The 19,272-nt window shown below is 34.6% G+C and overlaps 2 protein-coding genes across 3 annotated transcripts; both read right to left on the bottom strand.

The window, feature by feature from the left end:
- Positions 1–1,800: 1,800 nt before the first annotated feature.
- On the bottom strand, positions 1,801–11,453 carry LOC142633336 (acid phosphatase 1-like). Its single transcript, XM_075807561.1, has 3 exons — positions 11,040–11,453; positions 9,951–10,160; positions 1,801–1,978 (listed from the first exon to the last, which is right to left on the bottom strand). Exons 1-3 carry the CDS (start codon positions 11,420–11,422, stop codon positions 1,801–1,803), a joined length of 771 nt encoding a protein of 256 aa, XP_075663676.1. The 5' UTR covers positions 11,423–11,453.
- Positions 11,454–14,768: 3,315 nt separating this feature from the next.
- On the bottom strand, positions 14,769–18,511 carry LOC142634323 (nuclear pore complex protein NUP85-like). Of its 2 annotated transcripts, none has more exons than XM_075808621.1 (4): positions 18,018–18,511; positions 15,960–16,061; positions 15,800–15,856; positions 14,769–14,810 (listed from the first exon to the last, which is right to left on the bottom strand). In XM_075808621.1, the coding sequence occupies exons 1-4, from the start codon at positions 18,066–18,068 to the stop codon at positions 14,793–14,795; spliced, it is 228 nt and encodes a 75-aa protein (XP_075664736.1). In that variant the 5' UTR covers positions 18,069–18,511; the 3' UTR covers positions 14,769–14,792. The 2 variants fall into 2 exon arrangements, 1 of the variants encoding a protein (XP_075664736.1); XR_012844114.1 differs by lacking the exon at positions 14,769–14,810 and adding an exon at positions 14,818–14,853.
- Positions 18,512–19,272: the final 761 nt, after the last annotated feature.

Here is a 19,272-nt window from a genome sequence, read left to right as displayed (position 1 = left end):
ACTTACACTGTTATTTGTATTTATGGAATTGTGTCCCTTATAAAAATCTGAATTTGGAGAAGAGGTTGCACGCATGAGGGATAGGGAGAGAGATGTGAAAAAAAATTGGGTTTTATTTTTTGAAGAAGCGTGTTTCAATATTTTAAGTTTATTCCACCCAAGTAAGAGGCATGTGTTTTTCATGTGCAGTAGCATATCGTTAAACATAATAGCAAAAGTAACATCAGGGCACAAAGTGTGATAAGTGTGAAAGTTTAAGGTGCAAAGTGTGTGTTCAAATAGTTTATGGTGCAAAGTGTAACCTGGTACAAAGTGTAACCTGATGCATAGTTTAGGAAAGTAAAGTTTAATTTTCTCTATTTTTAAAAATAAATGCAATATACTAGTATTACACACATAGTGTTCTTTCTATGTTTCCTTATTTTGATTTTGATTTTTTGAAGTGTACTTTTTTTGAAAGATGCCAAATTAAGCCCATTTGTATCTTTACAGTATCGAATGCATACCGTATTTTACTAATTATTCTCCAAAAACACATAAATAATATTTTAATGAAATATAAGTAAAATAAATAATCTAGTGTGTTGTGTTTTGAAAAGTAATTGTGTAAAATAGAGAATATATATATATATATATATATATATATATATATATGCTAAAATAGTCAATTTTGCACTAGCTTTTGCAAATACTCTAACAAACTCTAGTTCTCATGCCTCTTTGTCATCAGAGTAATTCTTGAAGCACTCCCAAAATATAAAGAATGATACTTCTTTTCACATTCATAGTGAGGTCGAGGTGCTTGTAATAGTTTAGATCAGCCATTTATAATCAATACAGATAAGCTTTTCATGTAGGGCCGAAAGGTAACACGGATTATTAGTCCCACCATCACGAAGTGAACCCAAATAATTCTATATAAGACCAGGACAAATCTGCAAGATACAAATAACCTATCCAAGATCAAGTCCATGTCATGGACCTCATGACACATCAAAGCCTGCAAGCCCATGACTTGGGCCCACTTCCTGATAGCGTTCCAAAAAATCTCTGTGACCTTTTATTGCTACATACATGTCGTTGACTGAAAATAAGCCAATTATCTGTTGTCTTTTTCAAAAGAAAAATTTATAATATTTTTGTAATATTTTTACAATAAATTTTAAATGGTTAGCTTTTAATTTTAATTTGAATTTGAATCCGCCACTTAATGATAAGTTTACTAACAATTTTTTATTTTAAATTTATTATAAAAGTATTGAAAAAATGTTGTAAACATTACATTTCTGTTTTTATACATCTTCTACTCTTCCAATTTAAGTCTTCATAATTTTGTTCAGATAAAAAATAACAATAATAATCTAGTGAACATATTTTTTGTGTATAATTTTTGCTTTAGCAATTAGCAAGAGGCAAAATCTAAAAACATGACATTGAAAATCTGAAGGCAGAAGAAAAAACTGATCAACCAATTGTAGCCTTGGATTTTTATTTCTAAACATATTAATATCGAGAATGTGAGTTCTCATTAGGCAAGAACAAGAGCCAGCTCAAGCACCCTTACAACTCATCTTGGGGTGGCTCAAGCAGGCAAAGAACCAGAAAAACACAGAAAATAGAGCCTTACTTAACTTATTTCAAGGCATAGCACACACCCAAAACAGACCCCTCAAAGTAACACCTAATTAAAATCCAAAGCCAAAAACTCGGCATGGTACAAAGCATAGAGCTGAAGTTATAACTTATCAAGTGCTTCCAATTAGCTCTAGAGCTTTTTAATCTTAAGATCATAATGAAATTTCAACTAATGTAGTACATTGGATCAGGGACTTTAAATGTCCGATTGCCAACATTTGTACCAAACAAATCGCTCCATTGATCTCCCATGTTGCCAAGGATCCTGTACCCTTCAGCTTCAAGCTCAGCTCTTTTGGATGATTTGTACACTAATGCTGTGGTACTCGATTCAGAGGTTGGCCTGCCACCAAATTAACATAATCATGAATGGCTCAACAATCAAAATCATGGTAATATTCTCTTTGGATGCATGTTACCAGATCTCTCTGTTAAGAAAAAAGATTCCAATTAACTAATAAATATTTACCATGTAATAAGATCTTCTTCATTTCACAGTTGAAATTTTAGTTTATGGAGTAAACAATATATGAAATGTTTTACTAAATGGAACCTGTATACAATGATGGTGTAAAATTTTAGGTGGTGATGATTTTCACATGGGAATTGTTGGAAATAAAACAAAATACTGATGAGCCTTCCTTCAGTTACTCTCACAAATATCCACACACTACTTAGTGTGTAGAAGAGACTCACACTCACAAATTAAATAAAGAGAGAGAGAGTGGAGAGGGAAGAGTTAGAACTCTTTAAGGTTTTGTATTTCTCTTCAACTCTTGCATAGAATTTGACGGATGAATGAGTTTATATAGTACACCATCCAACCTTTAACTCTCACTACATTTATTTTCTAACTCTTACATTCATAAATCTCACACATAACTTCAATAAACTTCCCACTACATTAACTTATGAAACTCACTTATTTATGAAGGATTAATTACAAACAAGTTTAACTTCTAACATCCCCCCTTAAACTTGTTTTCTTGATTACTCCAAGTAAGGCTCACAGCTTGTTGAATGTGTCATACTTGAGTGGTTTAGTGAGTATATCTGCAACCTGATCATGTGACTTCACGAACTCAAGATGAACTTCTTTTCTTGCAGTACATTCTCGAATAAAATGATACCTTGTGTCGATGTGCTTGCTCCGGTCATGAAAGACTGGATTCTTTGCAAGAGCTAGTGCAGACTTATTGTCCACAAATATCTTTGTAGCTTCTTCTTGAAACATTTGCAACTCTTTCAATAAACTTCTAAGCCACTTTGCATGACAAACACTGGAGGTAGCAGCAACGTACTCAGCTTCACAAGTGGAAAGCGTCACGATTGGCTGCTTTTTGGACGTCCATGTAAATGCAGTATTACCCATATAGAATACAAAACCAGTAGTACTCTTTCTATCATCCGTATCTCCGGCCCAATCACTACCACTGTAGCCAATAAGTTTAAAATCTTTAGAGGGTGAATACAACAGTCCATAATCCAGTGTACCTTTTAAATAGCGAAGAATTCTCTTGGCAGTCTTCAAATGAGTCATCTTCGGTGCTTCCATGTAACGACTAACTAGTCCAACGCCAAAAAGAATGTCTGGTCTTGTGCATGTTGAATACCTCAGACTTCCGATCAAACTTTTGAAGAATGTTGGATTAACCTTCTCTTCATCAACATGCTTTGACAACTTCACTCCACATTCTACAGGGGTGCTAACTGGATTGGAATTTAACATCTTAAACTTCTCGAGAATATCCTTCACATAACCTTCTTGACAACTTCACTCCACATTCTACAGGGGTGCTAACTGGATTGGAATTTAACATCTCAAACTTCTCGAGAATATCCTTCACATAACCTTCTTGGGAAATAAAAATCCCATCCTCCATTTGCTTCACTTCAATGCCAAGATAATAGGCCATAAGTCCAATATCTGCCATTTCAAACTCCTTAGTCATTGCTTTCTTGAAGTCTTCAAACATACTTGGATTGTTGCCTGTAAAAATCAAATCATCTACATACAGACAAACAATTAAGATATCTCCATTTGTATGCACCTTATAATAAAGCGCATGTTCATGTGAGCATTTAGAAAACCCATTAACCTGGATGTATTTGTCAATTCTACTATTCCAAGCTCTTGGTGCCTGTTTTAGGCCATATAAAGCTTTCTTTAACTTCAAAACTTTATCTTCCTGCCCCTCTACAACATAGCCTATAGGCTGCTCAACATAAAGTTCTTCCTCAAGGTAGCCATTCAAAAATGCGGATTTTACATCCATTTGAAAAATTCTCCATTGATTTTGAGTTGCTAAAGAAATTAACAATCGTATAGTTTCCAAACGAGCAACTGGGGCAAATACCTCATCATAATCAACACCTTGCTGTTGACTATACCCTTTCACCACCAATCTTGCTTTGTATCTCTCTACCTCTCCTTTTGCATTCTTTTTCAACTTGTACAACCATTTTACACCAATTGTCTTCTTTCCAGTTGGAAGAGTTGCAAGCTCCCATGTATCATTCTTCTTTATTGCCTTTATCTCTTCATCCATAGCATTTCTCCGTTTTTTGTCTCGCACTGCTTCTTCAAATCTTGTAGGTTCACAATCAGCAAACAGACAAAAAAGTGTTACATCATCAGTAATCTCTGTTGAATCATAAAGATCCTGGATACTTCTCATTTTTCTTGGTCTTTCACTAGAACTTCCTTCTAGTAAAGATGATAATGATGGACTTTCATGAATGGGAGATGATCTTTGCTTGGTGATGGAGGTGGAGTGGTAGGCTCTTCCTGAACTTCATTCCCTTGATCTTCCTCTTCAGATAGAGGAAAGAAATCATACTTCTCCTCTTCTTGGGTACTCCAATCCCATGTGCCTTCTTCGTCGAATTCCACATCTCGACTAACAATGACTTTTCCAGTACTCGGATTATAGAGCTTATAGCCCTTAGAGCTTGGATCATAGCCAATGAACACATACTTCTTGCTTTTATCATCTAGCTTGGATCTCTCTTGATCTGGTACATGTGCATATGCAATGCTCCCAAACACAAGAAGATGGGGAAAGTTAGGCTTCTTCCTACTCCAAGCTTGTTGTGGGGTTTTTCCTTGTACACTTCTTGTGGGGCAACGATTGGACAAATAGATTGCACAATCTATAGCTTCAGCCCAAAATTCTTTAGGCATTTTCTTGCTCTTCAACATGCTTCTGGCCATATTAAGAATTGAGCGATTCTTTCTTTTTGCTACACCATTCTGTTGTGGTGACCTTGGAACTGTTAAAGGGCGGCGAATCCCATTTGCTTCACAAAATTCTTTGAATTCATTTGATGTGAATTCGCCTCCTCTATCAGATCTTAAGGCCTTAATTTCATGACTACTCTGCTTTTCTACAAATGCCTTAAATTTCTTAAATGCACCAAATGCTTTAGATTTCTGCTTCAAAAAATAAACCCATGTTTTTCTACTAAAATCATCAATAAAGAGAAGAAAGTAGTTACTTTTACCAAGTGATGATGGCTTGATAGGTCCACACACATCAGTATGAACAAGTTGCAATGGCTTGGTTGATCTTGTACTAGCTTCTTTTGGAAAGCTTTTCCTTGATTGCTTGCCAAGGAGACATCCTTCACAAAGCTGATTAGGATGCTCAATGGAAGGCAATCCTCTCACCATCTTCATCTTTGTCAACAACTGTAGTCCTCCAAAGTTTAAATGCCCAAATCTTAGATGCCAAAGCCAAGAAGAATCTTTAAAACAAGCCTTCAGACATCTAATAGCATTAGTGTGAATATTTAACAAGAACATTCTATTTCTTGTCATAGGCACATTAGCTATCACATTATTTCGATGATCCCTTATTAAGCAACTACGATCTTTCAACTGGATATCATAGTCTTTCTCAAGAAGTTGTCCCAAGCTCAAAATATTAGTTTTCATGTTTGGCACATAATATACATCAGAAATAAATTGATGATCTCTATTCTTTAAACGGATAAGAATTTTACCTATCCCCTTCACTAAAACTTTGGATGAGTCACCAAAGGTAACACTCTCGACTACCGATTCATCAATCTCCATAAACATCCTTTTATTCCCACACATATGGTTGCTAGCACCAGAGTCAAGATACCACGCACCATTTTCTTCTTTGCCTTCTCCTTTGTATGCCAACAACAAAGTCGGCTCCACTTCTTCATTCTTATCTTCAACATAGTTAGCTTTCTCCTCAATAGTGTTAGCGGCATTTTTACAGTCAGAAGCATAATGCCCATACTTTTGACAATTATAACATTTGATATTAGACTTATCATACCTTCTTTTATATGGTCTTGAGAAACTTCCTCTTCCATGATCTCTTGTGGATTTTGAACTTTGACCCCTCTCTTCATAATTGGGAGAGTTTTGACCATTTCTTCCTCTAGATCCTCTCCTTCTACCACGTCCATGTCCTCGGCCTCTTTGGCTACTTTCACGCCAACCTTTCTCATTCAAGGTGAGCTTTGCTTGTAGGACTTGCTCCAAAGGCTCTTGCTTTCTTGATCCCCCCTTAAACTTGTTTTCTTGATTACTCCAAGTAAGGCTCGCAGCTTGTTGAATGTGTCATACTTGAGTGGTTTAGTGAGTATATCTGCAACCTGATCATGTGACTTCACGAACTCAAGATGAACTTCTTTTCTTGCAATATATTCTCGAATAAAATGATACCTTGTGTCGATGTGCTTGCTTCGGTCATGAAAGACTGGATTCTTTGCAAGAGCTAGTGCAGACTTATTGTCCATAAATATCTTCGTAGCTTCTTCTTGAAACATTTGCAACTCTTTCAATAAACTTCTAAGCCACTTTGCATGACAAACACTGGAGGTAGCAGCAACGTACTCAGCTTCATAAGTGGAAAGCGTCACGATTGGCTGCTTTTTGGACGTCCATGTAAATGCAGTATTACCCATATAGAATACAAAACCAGTAGTACTCTTTCTATCATCCGTATCTCCGGCCCAATCACTATCATTGTAGCCAACAAGTTTAAAATCTTTAGAGGGTGAATACAACAGTCCATAATCCAGTGTACCTTTTAAATAGCGAAGAATTCTCTTGGCAGTCTTCAAATGAGTCATCTTCGGTGCTTCTATGTAACGACTAACTAGTCCAACGCCAAAAAGAATGTCTGGTCTTGTGCATGTTAGATACCTCAGACTTCCGATCAAACTTTTGAAGAATGTTGGATTAACCTTCTCTTCATCAACATGCTTTGACAACTGCACTCCACATTCTACAGGGGTGCTAACTGGATTGGAATTTAACATCTCAAACTTCTCGAGAATATCCTTCACATAACCTTCTTGGGAAATAAAAAACCCATCCTCCATTTGCTTCACTTCAATGCCAAGATAATAGGCCATAAGTCCAATATCTGTCATTTCAAACTCCTTAGTCATTGCTTTCTTGAAGTCTTCAAACATACTTGGATTGTTGCCTGTAAAAATCAAATCATCTACATACAGACAAATAATTAAGATATCTCCATTTGTATGCACCTTATAATAAAGCGCATGTTTATGTGAGCATTTAGAAAACCCATTAACCTGGAAGTATTTGTCAATTCTACTATTCCAAGCTCTTGGCGCCTGTTTTAGGCCATATAGAGCTTTCTTTAACTTCAAAACTTTATCTTCCTGCCCCTCTACAACATAGCCTATAGGTTGCTCAACATAAAGTTCTTCCTCAAGGTAGCCATTCAAAAATGCGGATTTTACATCCATTTAAAAAATTCTCCATTGATTCTGAGATGCTAAAGAAATTAGCAATCGTATAGTTTCCAAACGAGCAACTGGGGCAAATACCTCATCATAATCAACACCTTGCTGTTGACTATACCCTTTCACCACCAATCTTGCTTTGTATCTCTCTACCTCTCCTTTTGCATTCTTTTTCAACTTGTACAACCATTTTACACCAATTGTCTTCTTTCCAGTTGGAAGAGTTGCAAGCTCCCATGTATCATTCTTCTTTATTGCCTTTATCTCTTCATCCATAGCATTTCTCCATTTTTGTCTCGCATTGCTTCTTCAAATCCTGTAGGTTCACAATCAGCAAACAGACAAAAAAGTGTTACATCATCAGTAATCTCTGTTGAATCATAAAGATCCTGGATACTTCTCATTTTTCTTGGTCTTTCACTAGAACTTCCTTCTAGTAAAGATGATGATGATGGACTTTCATGAATGGGAGATGATGCTGCTGGTGATGGAGGTGGAATGGTAGGCTCTTCCTGAACTTCATTCCCTTGATCTTCCTCTTCAGATAGAGGAAAGAAATCATACTTCCCCTCTTCTTGGGTACTCCAATCCCATGTGCCTTCTTCGTCGAATTCCACATCTCGACTAACAATGACTTTTCTAGTACTCGGATTATAGAGCTTATAGCCCTTAGAGCTTGGATCATAGCCAATGAACACATACTTCTTGCTTTTATCATCTAGCTTGGATCTCTCTTGATCTGGTACATGTGCATATGCAATGCTCCCAAACACACGAAGATGGGAAACTGAAGGCAAACTTTCTTCACTTTATCAACTCCCGTTAGAGAGTTTTAAGAATCTCCCATGCTTGCTTGGATGAAGTTGCATTTGCAACTTTCTCGAACATAGTTTCATCGAAGCCTTGATAAATCAATGTAAGTGCTTGTTGATCTTTCTTTCGAGCTTTTTGCAAGGCTTCCTTTTGGTTTGGGGTTAAAGATTCTTCATCTTGTGACTCCACATAACCTTTCTCCACAATCTCCCACGCATCTTGGGATCCGAGCAACGCCTTCATTCGGATACTCCAATTTTCAAAGTTTTGTTTGGTAAGTCGAGGAAATTGGAATGACACCATCCCATTAACAATAGCCATTCTCACCACGAACCGATTGGCTCTGATACCACTTTGTTGGAAATAAAACAAAATACTGATGAGCCTTTCCTCAGTTACTCTCACAAATATCCACACACTACTTAGTGTGTAGAAAAGACTCACACTCACAAATTAAATAAAGAGAGAGAGAGTGGAGAAGCTAATGTGTGGAACTTTGACCCCTCTCTTCATAATTGGGAGAGTTTTGACCATTTCTTCCTCTAGATCCTCTCCTTCTACCACGTCCATGTCCTCGGCCTCTTTGGCTACTTTCACGCCAACCTTTCTCATTCAAGGTGAGCTTTGCTTGTAGGACTTGCTCCAAAGGCTCTTGCTTCTTCTTATTGAGCCTTTCTTCATGGGCTTGTAATGATCCCATGAGTTGGTTAATGGTCACTGACTCTAAGTCTTTTGATTCCTCAATTGCTACAACAATATAGTCAAACTTTGAAGTTAATGACTGTAGAATTTTTTCTACTACACGGACATCATCCAAGTTCTCACCATATCTCTTCAATTGATTTACAATTGCCAACACCCTTGAAAAATAATCTGAAATAGATTCAAGTGCAAACTTTCAAACTCGCCTTTCAATGTTTGAAGGCGAACTTTCTTCACTTTATCAACTCCCGTTAGAGAGTTTTTAAGAATCTCCCATGCTTGCTTGGATGAAGTTGCATTTGCAACTTTCTCGAACACAGTTTCATCCAAGCCTTGATAAATCAATGTAAGTGCTTGTTGATCTTTCTTTCGAGCTTTTTGCAAGGCTTCCTTTTGGTTTGGGGTTAAAGATTCTTCATTTTGTGACTCCACATAACCTTTCTCCACAATCTCCCACGCATCTTGGGATCCGAGCAACGCCTTCATTCGGATACTCCAATTTTCAAAGTTTTGTTTGGTAAGTCGAGGAAATTGGAATGACACCATCCCATTAACAATAGCCATTCTCACCACGAACCGATTGGCTCTGATACCACTTTGTTGGAAATAAAACAAAATATTGATGAGGCTTTCTTCAGTTACTCTCACAAATATCCACACACTACTTAGTGTGTAGAAGAGACTCACACTCACAAATTAAATAAAGAGAGAGAGAGCGGAGAGGGAAGAGTTAGAACTCTTTAAGGTTTTGTATTTCTCTTCAACTCTTGCATAGAATTTGACGGATGAATGGGTTTATATAGTACACCATCCAACCTTTAACTCTCACTACATTTATTTTCTAACTCTTACATTCATAAATTTCACACATAACTTCAATAAACTTCTCACTACATTAACTTATGAAACTCACTTATTTATGAAGGATTAATTACAAATAAGTTTAACTTCTAACAGGAATTGCATGACAAATTCTTTTTATAAAAGAAAATTATCAAGACAATGTCCAAAATACAAATGAGATATATATTCTTGATGCTTACTTTAGTATGAGCTTCTCCCAAGTGGTGTAACCAACATTCATCAGGTTCTCTATTGTGATATTTCTATAGGTTTCAGACCTTCCTGTAAGAAAGACAATCTTAAACCCAAGATTTACTAATTTTTTGTAGAGATCAAGATTTGCAGGCACAGCTGGTGCTATGCCTTTTGCTTCCCATTCGTTAAAGGATGTTGAGTTATATGCAACTGCCCTGAAAAAGAGAGGGAGAGAGAGAGAGACAAGTCAAGTCATGCATAAGATAAGAAAACATATATTAGATCAGATATATATTTACTACAAAACTATTAAGCAAGAAACAAATTAAAGACGTATAAAATTTTCATGTCTTAATCAAGCGAATTTTGTTGTCCTTTGGAAAGAGCATACTTCAATAACCATATATATAAACTCTTCTAATTAACCCTGAAAATGTGTCAGCTCTCAAGTCTAATTAAGTATATGCCTGAGCTGCACCAAAAAAAATATAGCGGTGAAACTCCCATGGCAATATGTCATAGCCTATGTTTTGTTCCCAGCAGAACACATTGAATAGTCCTAGATTCCAGGTATACTTAGAAGCACAAACCACTTCATTTTTTAAAATGGTTCTTATGCAGATCAATAATCATCCTTCGTCTATCAATATTATCACACTCATACTTGTTTATCCTCCACTACTATACTAAGTTCTTCTTATTGGTAAATTTTATATGTACTTGATGGATCTTAAAATCATGATCTTCCTCTCCAACTTGATTTTAGAGCTCCGATTGAGCTAAAGCTTCTTGGCACAGATGTAACTTTTAGTAATAATAATAATAATGCAATATGCCCATCACGATTTTTTTTGTTTTTCTAGTTAGAGACTTTTAGAGCCCATAACGAATTTTAGAAGTCATAATAATGGACACTATGACCTGTGGTCCGGTACTGAATAATATATTTATAATGATTAACACAATGTGATATTAACTTATATCGGTGGCAACTACTCTTTTGTTTGTCTCATGGAAAATATAAATATATCAAAGTTTAAACTGGCCACGCATCACTTATCAATTATTATAAAATGTAGTATTATTTTACTTACCCAAATGCAACTTGAGGTTGAGCATAGTAAGGCAAATTAGAGAGTGTAGTTTCATCAATGTCAAACACCCATATATCCAAGCCATCATCACCGAGTGTGAGGTTCTTGGCATAGGCATGGGCAGTATCGGCCACAACTTGACAATCCTTACGGTATTGTTTGCCAAGCATGTAGTTTCCAACATATTTTTCACAGTCTTCTGGAACTAATGACCAGCTACGGAGGTTGTCAGTTTCCACGGCTAGACGCCAACTCAGGCAGTCAATGCCTTCAACATTGTGACCAGCAAGGCCAGAATGTGGCCGGAGAAGGTGAAGGTTATTGGGAATGACTTGAGTGGTTTCTAAAATGGTGGCAAGGTATAAAAATGGTAGAGCTCTCATGGTGTTGCTAGGATGAAAGAAAGAACTATCACTTCTTTCTTTGTGGAAGATGTTGATACACTCCCTTGCATAATGGCTCTTTAATTAAGCTCAAACTTGTCAAATTGAACCTCATTTTAGGGTGTAATTTACTCAAACAACCAGAAAAGATGCTTTAAACTTTTTGTTGCCTTTTTCTCTCGTGTGTATTATTTTAATGAATCTTATGACTCATCGTGTGATTTGAATAGTGTGGGGAAATATAATTTTAAATTGGTTTAGAGTTAAATTTTTTCCTGTACTCAATAATGCTAAGGATACATACAATATTTTTCATATTGGTAAACTTAACACGTTATTATTAAAAGAACTTCACTTTTATCTAAATCTTTATTAATACCATTTTTATTATGAAACCTTCGCAACAAATAATATCAATTATTGTAAGAACTGTTATGTCGGACTTGACAAGCCTTTTAATTTATTATTTATTTTAATGGGCTAAGCCTTTGATTGTCTCTCACTTTCTATTTGTACACTGTCATTACACTTTTTTTTTTTTCGTGTGTTAAATGTACAATGTCTTGTTATTTTTCTATTAGTCATGTCCCTCAGGGTGTTAGGTGCATTTATTCCAGCTGTAGTATTTTTCTTTTTGTGGAACAGCTAGGGTTCGTTCATCACTTCATCTACAACTCCAGAAATAGTAGGTATGAAAGTAAAGATGATTCATAAAAATTTTAGATTATAAGAAAAAGGACACGACTACGAAAAACCAAGCAATGAGTAATGATAATTTTTTTTTGCAAACTATTAATGTGATAAATAGTTATTATTAATAAATTAAAAAGTGATGTTAGTAATGAGTTCAAATGAGAATCAATAAAAATTTGTTATTTCATGGTTTGTAAAAATATTTTAAAATAATTTGTACCTGTAGCATAAGCATAACTCATTTAAAATTTGTTAAAGATAATAAAATTGGCGGTAAATCCAACTGATGATATTCTTATCACAAAAATCATGCCATCAATTGTGTGCATAGTATTACGCTAGTTCTTTCAAATTTTACCTTAAAAAGTGTAAGAGTTCAGTAAGTTTGAAAGCATAACATTTTTCACATTGACATATATATATACTTTTTTTTTTTATTTGAGAAAAACACACACACACACGTATATATAGGGGAAAGGAATGAGATAAGAGAATACACTTACACGCCAAGTTATAAACCCCTTCTCAATATCACACCTTATCAATGTAGGATGACTCGACAACACTGAGAATCTTTTTTACATTGGTATATTGGCATAACCTATTATGATTGGTATATTATAAAAGTAGTATCTTTGGGGGACTTATATGAAAAGTAATGTTGTTTTAATCACAGTTTGTCATCTTAAGTCTTAACCAAGTTATATAAAAGGGAGAATTACAGTAAACTCACCTATGGTTTGGTCCGTTTTTACTTTGTCTATCTGTGGTTTAAAACTTAATACTTTGCTCACCTGAGCTTTAATCGGTTTGCTCTCCGTTACTCACCCCACCCTCAGACGTTAGAAAAACACTTTTTCAATACAAATCACAACATAACACGGATCAAAACACGAACCCTTTGAAATCTTTCCTCACGAGCCCTAGAATCACAAAAATCCTTCCCCAAAATAAGAAGAAGGCTGCGTCAAGGCTAATTTCATCTAAAAGTTCAAAGCTTGAAGAGATACCTCCAAAAGAAACTACTGAGCTTGAGGCATTCTCAGCTGCAAGATGTCGGATCTTTAAAAGATTGAACAATAACAAGAAGGTAGCTTACATGAAAGATTTAGATCTTCATGTATGTCATAATCGTCTGAGTAGTTGGTTCTAACTTTCCCCCTATATATAAATGTTTCAGATTTAATAAATTTTGCATTATATGATAATAGCATTAATGTCACTATTTTTCTCACTTTTTTTATTATTATTATTTTTAATTTTTAATGATCGCTAGAGAACAGAAGATGAAGCCGTTTCCCACAGAGTGGTGGGGCACTATTATCATCCTATAGAAGCAATACAAAGCTTGAACACCTATAGAGTAATTTTCTTTTCGATCTTTTTAATGATCGCTAGAGAACAGAAGATGAAGCCGTTTCCCACAGAGTGGTGGGGCACTATTATCATCCTATAGAAGCAATACAAAGCTTGAACACACCTATAGAGTAATTTCCTTTTTCCTTTCTAGATTAGATGCGACTTTTTATACTTTTGTTCCTTGTGATATGGGATTCAATAAAATCAATCGAGAGGTGACATTAGTTTTTCTTTTTTTTTTAAATTTTTTTTAGCAAGTTGTAGAGGAGCTGACCTTTTCTTCTTTCAGGGAACGGCTTTACCACTTACAGGCAAATTTTCAACCTTTCTGTTCAGTAGTAATTTTCCAAGGGTTCGTGGTTTTGATCCATGTTATGTTGTGATTTGTATTAAAAATGTGTTTTTCTAACTTTTGAGGGTTAGGTGGGTAATGGAAAGCAAACAGATTGAAGCTCAGGTGGGTAAAGTGTTAAATTTAAAACTACAGGTAGGTAAAGTGAAAACATGTCAAACCACCGGTTGGTTTACTGTAATTTTCCTTATATAAAATGTTGTTATAAAGTTGTCCCTAACAATATTGTTGGCAAGAACTAACTCACCTCGCCCTGTTTAAGGAAATAAAGCTTTAATGGCAAAAATTTTGCTAAAAAAGAATTGAAAGAAAATAGTTTTATAAGTGTTTGAAGTATTTGACAAGCTATATTAATAAATGATTTGTGTATGATCCAAAATAGAACTTTAGGGCTCTTAAAATTGTTTTAGCTGAAATTTCCCACACACTACAAAAAAACTGGCCTATTGCGGCGGGCCAAAACCGCCGCTAAAGCCCCAAAAACCGCCGCTATAGGTACATTTCACCTATTGCGGCGGGAGCTATTGCGGCGGTTCTACCCGCCAGCCTTGTCGCGACGCAATATCTCTATTGCGGCGGTACAAAAACCCGCCGCTGTAGATACGCCTTTTAGCGGCGGTTTTGGTCTATTGCGGCGGGCATAAAACCGCCGCCATACGACGTTCAAATTCGTGTCAACTGACTTTTAGCGGCGGGTACGACCCGCCGCTATTGTGTTCACCTTTAGCGGCGGTCAAAAAGCGCCGCTATAGGTCCACATTTTATCTATTAAACGTGGACCTATAGCGGCGCGTTTTGTCCGCCGCTATAGGGTTTGAACCTATAGCGGTGGGCTATAAGCGCCGCTATAGGTCCACGTTTAATAGATAAAATGTGGACCTATTGCGGCGCTTTTTGACCGCCGCTATAGGTTTTTTTTTTTTTTTTTTTTTTTCCCAGTGGGCTTTGAAACTACTGTTGTTTACATCAAATATAAGGGACAACCTGTTTCAAAGAACCTGTTTTGCATCAAATATATTGTTCAAACCTGTTACAAATAACCTATAGTAGATTTAGCTCTACTAACACAATACCACAAATATAATTAATTAACAACACCACAAATGTCTCCAAACTAACGTAATATTTGCATAGAAATATATTTTCAAATATATAACATTGTCTATAACCACTGTTTACATCAAATATATTGTTTGTTACAAAAAAACCTGTAATAGTTTTAGCTTTACTAACACAATACCACAAATGTCTCCAAACTAACCGCAAATGTCTCCAAACTAACCGCAAATGTAATTAATTAACAACACCACAAATGTCTCCAAACTAACATAATATTAACATAGAAATATATTATCAAATACATAACGTTGTCTATAACCTCCATCAAAGTTCCAAGCTAATACCACAATCAAAGTTCCAAAGTGTTTAAAAATATCCTTCAACACTTAAAAAAAAAAAAGCAGTAAAACTAGAAATTCAATGCAATACACACACTAAGTGACCCTATTGTAGCCAATTAGTTCAACATAAAAGAAAAATATCCTATATAAGCATACCTCAAATTTCGTAGTCCCCACCAAAAACAGTAAAATAACTTCGGTGGAAAATCAGTTGACTCCACTACAACAATTGACTCTTAATGTGAGCCTATTTATGTAAGATTTTTACAAATCAGTGAATTGCAAAGCACAAATAAGTATTACTTTTATAACCAACTTTGCAACTTCATTCACAAAGCTACAATTTTGTAACATAAAACCAGCTTAGCAATCAAATTTATGTATATAACTAAGAGATCCTTCCTAGTGTTTTCTCCTTTAAAGCACTATTTATCATAATCGAAACCTGTAATTACAGTTTAGGAGCTCAAAATTTCAACTTCATTTCCATAAACCTCTCAATTCAATAACAAACACCAAAACACACTCACACACATGTATATGTACAAGCATGCTACACCAAATAATATATACCTTCATAATGTTTGAACTAACACTGTCAAGTTCATACAGATGGCATATCTCTATAATCTGCATAAAATTATATGCAACTTGAATTAGTCACAAATATCTCTGTCAAATTATAGGACACTAAAATCCAAAAAAACCCTACATTGAAAGGTAAATCAATTACCTTAAGCAGTACTTGATTATTTTGAACAGGTTGCTTCCTCAATAAAATCTCTAGCAAACCCATTCCCTGCTTTAGGCATGATGCCAAATAAATTGGAGCTATCTAAAGACATAGGAGCATCAAACTTTATGAGGATTACTTGAGATGAGCACATACACTAGTTCAAATAAAAAAATAAAAAAACAAAAAAAAAAGCACCTTGGAAGAGATACTGATAGACATGTTGATTAATAGCCAACCACAAGTCAACTTTTACAGTTGATACACACACATGCATGCAAAAATTAAAATGAAATGATATTTTACAAGGTGCAGTCTAGAATATGTTAGTGAGGATTACTTGATATAAGCATATAGGAGCACGAAACTTTATGAGCATTACATGAGATAAGAAAAACACACATTATTTCAAATATCAAAAAGTGCCTAAGTAGAGATACTGATAGACCTGTTGATTAATAGCTAGGCACTAGTCAACTTCCAACAATTCATATGCACACAGAAAGAAAAATAACTTCATATTTTACAAGGCACAACCTAGAATAAGAAAGTGACCCTTAGAGATGGCACTAAAAATCTATTGAAACTACTGTCCCTTCTTTTTTTCTTCAATTAAAATTTTTATTATATAGTTTTGGTTTGTAACCACTTGTGTTGGTTTAGGAAATACCTTTTGTTGAAGGTAATTTAAGCTTAATAAAAGAAAATAATTAAAATACAATGATTTAATATATTTTTTTGTGTAAAAAAGCTTATAATTTGAATCAATAACTTCTTACAATTTGTCTTGACCAATTTTCATATTCTTAAAATGCTAAAGGATCGTTTCATTATCAATCCTATTACAAAGAATAATTTAACCAATTTCAAAACATTTTTAAAACATAAATTTATAATTTTTTTTTATCTAAAGGTGGGACAGTTAAACTAACAAGAATTTTGTACTATTTAGTAAAGTGTTCAACTAAACTTGTCAATACTTAATTAAACTTATAGAATATCCAATATTAAAAGTAAATAATTGAAACCCTAAAAGATCCATTTCAATTCTTTATATTAAATTATTACTTGCATTAAAAAAAAATTTTAAATCTGCGAGAAACTGTGAATTAATGTAATATTTAATATAAGTAATTAACCAAGTCAACATAAATGCAACCTTCCCCTCAAAAAAAAAAAAAACATAAATGCAACCTAATATAAAATTTAAGTTTTATATAATTTTTCCATTGATTATAACCTACAGAGGGAATGAGAAAAATCCCACCATTAGGGGAGAGAGAGGGGCGGGGGTGTTGATCTGAGTAACAAGCTGTAGGGAATTTTGTTTAGACACCACGTCAAAAAGAAGGAAACAAAAGTGGTTATTTCTTTAGTTTTGGGACCATTTTTTTTTTTATACATACTATTCTTTATCTTTTTCTATCTTATCTGTTCATAAGTGTCTAAGATGTTAAAGATCTCTGGTTTCTTTTTAAATGCTCTGAAGTTAAGTTAGCTTCACATTTTATATGTTGCTACGTACAATTGCAAACAGAATATCATATGCTCTAATATTATTTAAGCTTAATTTTTTTTAAAATTTTAGTGGGCATATAAGTTGCACCCACTCGTCAATACTATATGGCTATGCCATTAGGACGAGAGTGGAAATAATTATCACTTCCTTTATTTTTTTAAGCTTTAATATATGATATGAGGGATGAAAGAAAATAGAATTTTCTTTCTATTTGTGTTTGACTGTAGAATGAATATGAGAAAAAAAAATGATAAAGTATTTATGTAAATTTAACAATTGTTGGGTTTTAGACCTCGGTTAGTGGATTACTTAGAGAAATAGCCAAGTTAAAAATTATTACAATTATGCAATTTACCAATTCAAAAGTAAATATGTTAAGTATGTTATATCAAGATAAATAATAAGATTTGACTTCTTGCAATATAATGTAAATTCCTTGCAAGAGAAAAGCTTCAACCCAGGAAACAGTAGCATAATTTGGTTAGGTGAATACTATTACTATAGATTTTATGAGAGACTTTATGGAAATGTAACAGTACCTGGTAGACAAGGGGCTTATTCAAATCGACCTTAAACTCCTGTGCAACCATCTTGGCAGCTTACAATGTAGCTGCAGAGAAACCAACAGAATGAACGAATGAATCAGCTAAGAAACAAACTGAACAAACCCCCTTTTCTATTATAAAGAAGCATGACATAACATAAAAAGAGGCTCAATTTTGAAACTTTAATCATTAACTAATTTATCCCAATTTTAAGCTAAACGAACTCTTTCCCTTTCAAATCATGAAAAATCGATCTTAAGTCAAATATGTCTGACAGCAAAGAATTCCTCTTTATAAGGATATCACAATCAACCTAGGACTATAGGATCTTCCCTAAACCAAACAAAAACAGGATTAAAAGAATATTTATTCTTTTTCTTTGCCTAATTTTAGTTTTCTTGGAAACCTAACACAAACTTGATAAAGATTTCAGCTTTGGAAGCAAGCAAATAAAGAAGCAGCAGTAAATGTTCATAACAGTCAAGAAAACAAAGAAAAAAACCAACAATGTATCTTGAAAGTTTACAACTCTTCTCAAGCAGCTATCCTATGAACCTTAAAGAGTTTAAAGAGAATTTGAATCTTGAAAGTTTACAATTTCAATCAGTTTAATTTCCATGCTTAGGTTGATTTTTGTTACACTAGAAAAAAAATTAATATCACTGACATGCCCTATTGAATGTCTCCTAACATTTTTATTTGTCCAACAATGCTCATCCAAACTAGAAAAGTAATTTAGTACCCTCACATTCTACAATAAGCCTTAGTGACAATACCAACATTCTTAGAACACTTCCATCCCCACATTTTAGGGTAAAAGTAGGAGACCACGCTGGGGGGGTGGCGGAGGAAGAAGCAAGACAAAATGGGAAGACTGAAATAGATGATATGTGAAGTGAAGTGTTAAAATTTCTTAAAGGATTTTAAAGAGGGGAGCCTTTTTTTTATTTTTCAAAAATGGTGTCTTCTAAATTTGGTGGGTTGGGGCCTTGTTTCCTAATTGGTCACAGCATTTGCATTGAGCAGCAACTAAGACTAATAGAGAGAATTTGTTGTAGTGTTGAGGTCAAATTCTCTATTTGATACATCACAATTCACACTTGTACATTGATGCATACATCATTTGACTCAGTATCTTTACATTGCACATATTCATAAAATACTCCAACATACACAGTATAATTTAGCAATGTCTATAAGAAAACTTTGTAACCCACACTTGTCACAGATCCCAATCAAACACTAGATA

This window comes from Castanea sativa, chromosome 5, assembly GCF_040712315.1.
Source record: "Castanea sativa cultivar Marrone di Chiusa Pesio chromosome 5, ASM4071231v1".
NCBI lineage: Eukaryota > Viridiplantae > Streptophyta > Magnoliopsida > Fagales > Fagaceae > Castanea > Castanea sativa.
Note: the sequence above shows the minus strand (reverse complement) of the source record. Positions and strands in the feature narration are given on the sequence as shown.